The sequence below is a fragment of the Mandrillus leucophaeus genome, unplaced genomic scaffold (assembly GCF_000951045.1).
Source record: "Mandrillus leucophaeus isolate KB7577 unplaced genomic scaffold, Mleu.le_1.0 Scaffold576, whole genome shotgun sequence".
In the NCBI taxonomy this organism is placed as follows: domain Eukaryota; kingdom Metazoa; phylum Chordata; class Mammalia; order Primates; family Cercopithecidae; genus Mandrillus; species Mandrillus leucophaeus.
Window position 1 is genome coordinate 540,386 of NW_012106208.1, and position 6,000 is coordinate 546,385.

The window sequence follows — 6,000 nt, forward strand, 5'->3', positions numbered from 1 at the left end:
AAGGAAAAATGTAAAAGTAACTAAAGCCCAGATCTGGAATAGCAGACTCTATGAGATCCTCTGGAAACAGAACTCCCTGGTGGATGCAAATCTTTGAATGAGTCACGTTCAGAAAGCTTTGATTTTCTGGGACATGAGCAAATCAAGGGATAGTTGAACGGACACACAATTCCTCCTTTCTGAGAGGTCAGAGGGCCAAAGGCATCTGAGGGCACAAACCAGCCCATCAGGCAAACACATGAGGACCTTGTGGGGCAGACGTCAGGGGTCTTCTTGGTCCCCACTCCCTTATCCTGCCCTCAATGCTTGAGTCAGGTCCCTCACCTGATACTGGCTCCAGTCAATGTTCAGAGAGTGAGTCAGGAAGTCAGGGATGCTCAGTGGGGCATCAACGTAGTCCTGGGGACAGAAAGACTCCTGTGAGATGTGGGTTGGCCACCAGAGGAGGCTAAGGTGATGGGGAAGCTTGCAGTCCTGAGGCTGTGACTACCACAGGCAGCGCTTGCCTTCTCTGGGCCAGATACCTGTGCTACCCGGGAGTGACAGCTTAAAAATCAATGTGACCAGATCATTACAGCTGAGTAGAGTTTTCAGTCGGACATTTGATGTTTGTTGCTGAAACATGCAAGATCAATATGTGTTCAGCTTCCAGCAGGTTTTCCATGGGCTGCCCCTACAGGCTGGGGAAGGCAAAGAATGCTGCCCCCAGCTTTCACACAGAGAGTACAGAAAGAAGGGCTTTTCCTATCTTGTTTCTGAAAAATTCCCTTAAACAAAAGACAAATAAAGGGGAGAGGAAAGTATAATGATGAAAATTTAACATGTATATACAAGGAGAAGAGGGAGAGAAAGAAAGAAACAATCAGGGGAGAAAGGAAAGAGGGAGTTACTTTCCCCCAAAAGACTGCTTGCTGTTCTCCTTGGTCTTCCTTTACAAAGAAACATAAGACCCAATTTGATGTATGTTATTGCTCATACCTGCTTCCAGTTAAATATGAGCCCTTCTGCCATGTAATCCCGATCTTTATATTCCTTGAAAAATTCACAGCCTGGAAAAGAAGGGCAGAGTTATGACACTTCCCTTCCCAGCCCAAAGTCTTCTGAGATAGCTCTGGCCAGACCCAGGTCCCTGAGTGCTGTGGAGAGGGGGCCGCCAGCTCACACTTCTCCAAACTAGTGGCTCCAGTGAGGCCAAGGCTGACATGGGTGGGCAAAAGCCAGAGGCGAGCCTCTAGAGTCCCTCTGGTTTCCTGGCTGCATGCCTTTTCCACGAGGCACCGTGTGCTCTCAGCCTCTTTGTAACTTTCTCCATCTATGCTCAGGGGTCACCAGTCACTTCCCCCACATTGCAAGTCCCTTTGTCCTACAGGTCTCTGTAGTGCCAATCCCAGTAAACAAACGCATGACTCACAACGTGAGCCACTGCAGCCTAGCTGCAGAGGATCACTCTTCCTCATCTCTAAAATGGGGGCAAATAATGCTAGCCTTGCAGGCTTTTAGTGAAGACTAAACATCCTAACATACTGGAAAGGCCCATGGACAGTGCCTAAAACCTGGTGTTCAAGAGACACTGCCATGCCCAACAAAGCAAAGAGGTACTTTTCTATATTATTTGGTGGAAAAATCATAAGTAATTCCACCAGGACAAGCCCTCAGGAATAGAGAGAGAAACACTGGAGAGAATAGGGCTTTGGCAACATTCCCAGCTTAAAATCTCAGCTTTTTACTTAACACTGTAACGCTGAACAAGTTGTTTAATGTCTCAAAGCCTTGATTTTCTCATTTGTAAAATGGCTGTTTAAGGATGACAGAATACATATAAAACACGTAGCACAGCACTGATCCAAGTGGCACTCAAATGGCAGCACACCATTGTCATCACACTGCCACTGCAATAAGAGCCCACAGTGCCAGCCCACAGCTTGACGTCAACTACTTTGCTCTGCACTTGGGGTTGGCTGCCTTGGTCACAGAGAATGAGTTGTGCCCCCAGGCTGTGGCCTGCCCCTGCTGAGTCTGACCATAGCACAGTGAGCATCTGGTCCTCCAAGAGCTCCTGGTGGCTTCAAGAAATACCGTGGGAGAAGGCACTTGGCTAGCTTGCAGTTATTCTCAGCACCTCAATCAGGACCTCTACACAAACTTCAGAGGGCATGTAGCTTTGGCCACACCTCCAAGTCTGGTGAGGTCCCAGAGGCAAGAAAACAATCATCCAAATTCAGGGGAAGTAGCTGCAAGGATTCACATGGAATGTCGCAGCAATTCTTGGGCCAAGTTCCTGTCTGAGGCCACCTCAGGGAAGATAGGAAAGCTTCCCTGGAGACCCAGTCCATGTTTTCCAGAATTGTCTTTCATTCCATACACACCCTGCACTCTAATCCCCAGGCCTCAAGAAGTCTGGAAACAATCCTCAGTCATTATACTTTAGCCTATTCTTGGGAGCCTCACTGGGAGAAAGAAGAATTACAGATCTCAGACAGAGGCCCTGAGTTATCAGCCCAGGTTTAGAAGAGACACCAATTATCTCTCAGAGCTCTTGTGAAGTGCTGTTTTCCCAACTCTAGCTGCTCAAATCAACACTGCAAGCCTTAGGCTGAGTTCAGACCCACCTCTGATACAGAAGCAGTTTTTGTGAGAAACAGAATTAAAACAGACTCTACTCAGGGCAGTGCCTGATGCTCATTACCTGAATAGGCTTCTGAACCACTGTCAGGCAAGAGGAGAGGGACCAAAAGCAGGATGAGAAGAGCCATTCACTCAAGGAGGAAACAGATTAGATTTGTGCTGCAGAATTTGGGCCCATCTATTTTGGTGTGCTGAAAGAAATGATCCCAGAATACTTCTCATTTCCAAGGGCCCAAGATAGAGTGACACAGCTAGAACTGAGACTACTGAGTACCTGTTTGAGCCTCAAAGTCATCATAGGGCTCAACTGAGATTCCTCAAACAGCATCAAAGTGCAGCTCATGACTTGGTTTGGATAATAGTAATTTTATTTATTTTTTCTTATTATAAATTAAGAGAAATATGTTTTTTTAAAAAAAAAACACAAGAACACAAGTCTATCAAATAAAAAGTGATTCTTCTGTTCCCCTTATTTGGGTGTGTAATGGTGTCTCACCCCATCTCCAGCTTTTTTATTTTTATTGATCCTCATTACCCTCCCTAACACACATACACTGTCAGATGCAGTACATACAAATTTTGGTCTCTTTTGATGTCTTTTTTATGTTTTTGTTTTTATTTTTGTTTTGAGACGGAGTTTCGCTCTTGTTGCCCAGACTGGAGTGCAATGGCACAATCTCGGCTCACTGCAATCTCCACCTCCCGGGTTCAAGTGATTCTCCTGCCTCAGCCTCCCGAGTAGCTGGGATTACAGGCATGCACCAGCCTCCCGAGTAGCTGGGATTACGGGCATGCACCACCACGCTCGGCTAATTTTGTATTTTTAGTAGAGATGGGGTTTCTCCATGTTTGTCAGGCTGGTCTTGAACTCCCGACCTCAGGTGATCTGCCTGCCTTGGCGTCCCAAAGTGCTGGGATTATAGGTGTGAGCCACTGCGCCCAGCTTTTGGTGCCTTTTACAACAAAAAAAGTTTTGGGGAAAGCATTCAGTCATCTTAACATTTTGGCACACTTCCTTTCAAGCCTTTTTTTGTAAGCACGTTTTCCTTTACTTAGTTGAGAGTATACTATGTGATTCTGTATCCTGCTTATCTTAAGCTCTGTGATGTTTTCCGTATCAAAAAGTGTAAGCATTTTCTATTTTTTTTCTTTTTCTTTTTTTCAGTAGAGACAGAGTGTCGCTGTTTCCCAGGCTGGTCTTGAACTCCTGGGCTCAAGCAATCTTACTGCCTAGGCCTCCCAAAGTGCTGAGATTAAAGGCGTGAGCCACTGTGCCCAGCCGATTTCCGATTCTTCTATGACTATACTATATTTCATTCTACTGATGGATGTTCCATCATTCAATCATTATTCTGATTAGTGAAAACATTTCTTGTTTTGCTATTACAAATAGACACCATGAAGAACGTCCTCAACACCAAGTGGCTGAATTACAGCCTAATGACCAATTATTAGAAAAATACCTGGGTTAAAGGGTGATAACATTTTGGGAGTCTTGTAACAAGTTGCCAAACTATAGCAGAAAGGACACTGCGCTACTATTTTGGAGCAATGGTATTTATACTTCTAGCAAAACTATTTTTTCCAAACCAAGTCCTACTTGAAACCTAAATTTAAATGAAGTAATGCCTGGTTCCTCAGGCAGTGCAAATCTGCAGAGTTCAGTCTGTGGAACCCCCGAAGCATCTCCTGGGAGCTGGAAACTATGTCTGAAAACTAGCTATGGAGTTACCCAATGGTTCCAGTGTGGACCCCCTTAGGTAGGATACTCCCATCAGTGTGGGTCTGATACTGCCAAGCTCACTCCAGCATCATTATCATCATCATCATCTGCATCAGCCCAAACTTGCTTTTAGGGAAGGGGAGGTTCCCTGAGGCTTTCCCAACTACTCATCATTGGGCCTTATTTACAGGACACCTGTTATGGAGTGGTCCGGGACTTCACTCTGAAATAAGCACCATTATCTTCATTTTATTAAGGAAGAAACTGATGCTCAGAAGGGTTACAGGACTTGTTCAAGGAGACACAGTGCTAGGGCTGGGATTCCTGCCCAGTTCTATGTGGCACCAAACACTATGCTAGCAGAGAACAGTGAACAGACTCAGGAGAGGTTGCAGGAGGCAGGGGAAGTCCCCTGCAGAGGTGCCGGGTTACCAGGGGCTGGAGTTTGGATACCACCATCTTGCACATGATGAGGACACCCCTCCTACAAGGCACTAGATGAACCTGCCTGCCCTTGCTCATGGCTATGTGGCCCCAAGATTGAGGAGATAAGGTCCAACACAAGACTGAAGGCAGATGCTGGTGCTGAGACACAGGAGAGAGGTTTTAAGGAGAAAGAGTATATTACTCCCTGTTGTCTGCTGACAACATCTTGCACTGATGTTAGAGCTTCTTGCCCTCCCTTGCTGAACAGGCAGGTATTGCCAGAAAGCTTGAATGCTACAAACTAGACTAACAGCTTTAATATCCACTGTAGAGAATATAGCCCTGGCCACAGGTTGCACACACTTTTATGTGCCAGGGACAAATGCAGCTTTGTGGATACCAATGTGCTTTGCAACATGGTGTGGCCACTGTCCAGTTACTGGGAACATAGCAATTATGTGTTCTTCTACCACCAGAATAGCCTTGCCTGGGGCAATTTCCATAAATAACTCAATCACTTCAAGACATGCACCCAAAGTGTGACATCCACTCAGGCTAGAGCAGCAAGTATAGTTGCTGACACAGAGTACTAATAATGTTAATTTACACTTAAATGGTATTTTCATGCACAGACCACTTTCATATAAATCAAAACTGAGCTAAATTGTTCCAAGTTCCTGAGAAAACTTGAGGCTTGGAGGGGTGAAGTACTTCACTCAAGGCTGTGGCTAGGACCAGTGACAGTGCTCAATCCCTAGACCCCTTGAGTGGAAAGCCCCTTCCCCAGGACACTATCCTACGCTTAGTGTGGCCTGTGACTAGGAACTAAAATATCCTACGCTGCCTGATGCAAACCCTCCAGGAAAGCTTCCAGTGTAACTAAGTAGAGAGGGCTTGCTCATGGCCCCCTAGGTCGCCAGTCCTAGGATGCCCGCCACTAGAAGAGAGCCCCCTACCTGGATACGGGATGGAGAGGAGAGTGAAGTCGGCATAGCGCTGGGCTTTGTCCACCTTCTCAGAGGAGGTTACACTACAAGACAAGGACACAAGGTGTTACAGTGTCGCAACACACACACCATTCCCCAAATAAGGGTTATAATCACAAATGAAGCTTCTGCTAAAAAAGTATTCTTCAATGTTAATAATTCCCTTCAGCAGTGCCTACTTTGTACAATTAAGAACTACAACTTTGGGCCGGGCGCGGTGGCTCAAGCCTGTAATCCCAG

At 46.0% G+C, this 6,000-nt stretch overlaps 1 protein-coding gene across 1 annotated transcript in view; it reads right to left on the minus strand.

The window, feature by feature from the left end:
• MTMR14 (myotubularin related protein 14) overlaps positions 1 to 6,000 on the minus strand; it is a 64,316-nt gene that overhangs the window by 24,723 nt on the left and 33,593 nt on the right. The window contains exons 8-10 of the mRNA XM_011998600.1: positions 5,731 to 5,804; positions 979 to 1,049; positions 325 to 399 (exon numbers count right to left, since the gene is read on the minus strand). Coding sequence (XP_011853990.1) covers positions 325 to 399; positions 979 to 1,049; positions 5,731 to 5,804 — 220 coding nt within the window. The remainder of the gene's footprint in view (positions 1 to 324; positions 400 to 978; positions 1,050 to 5,730; positions 5,805 to 6,000) is intronic.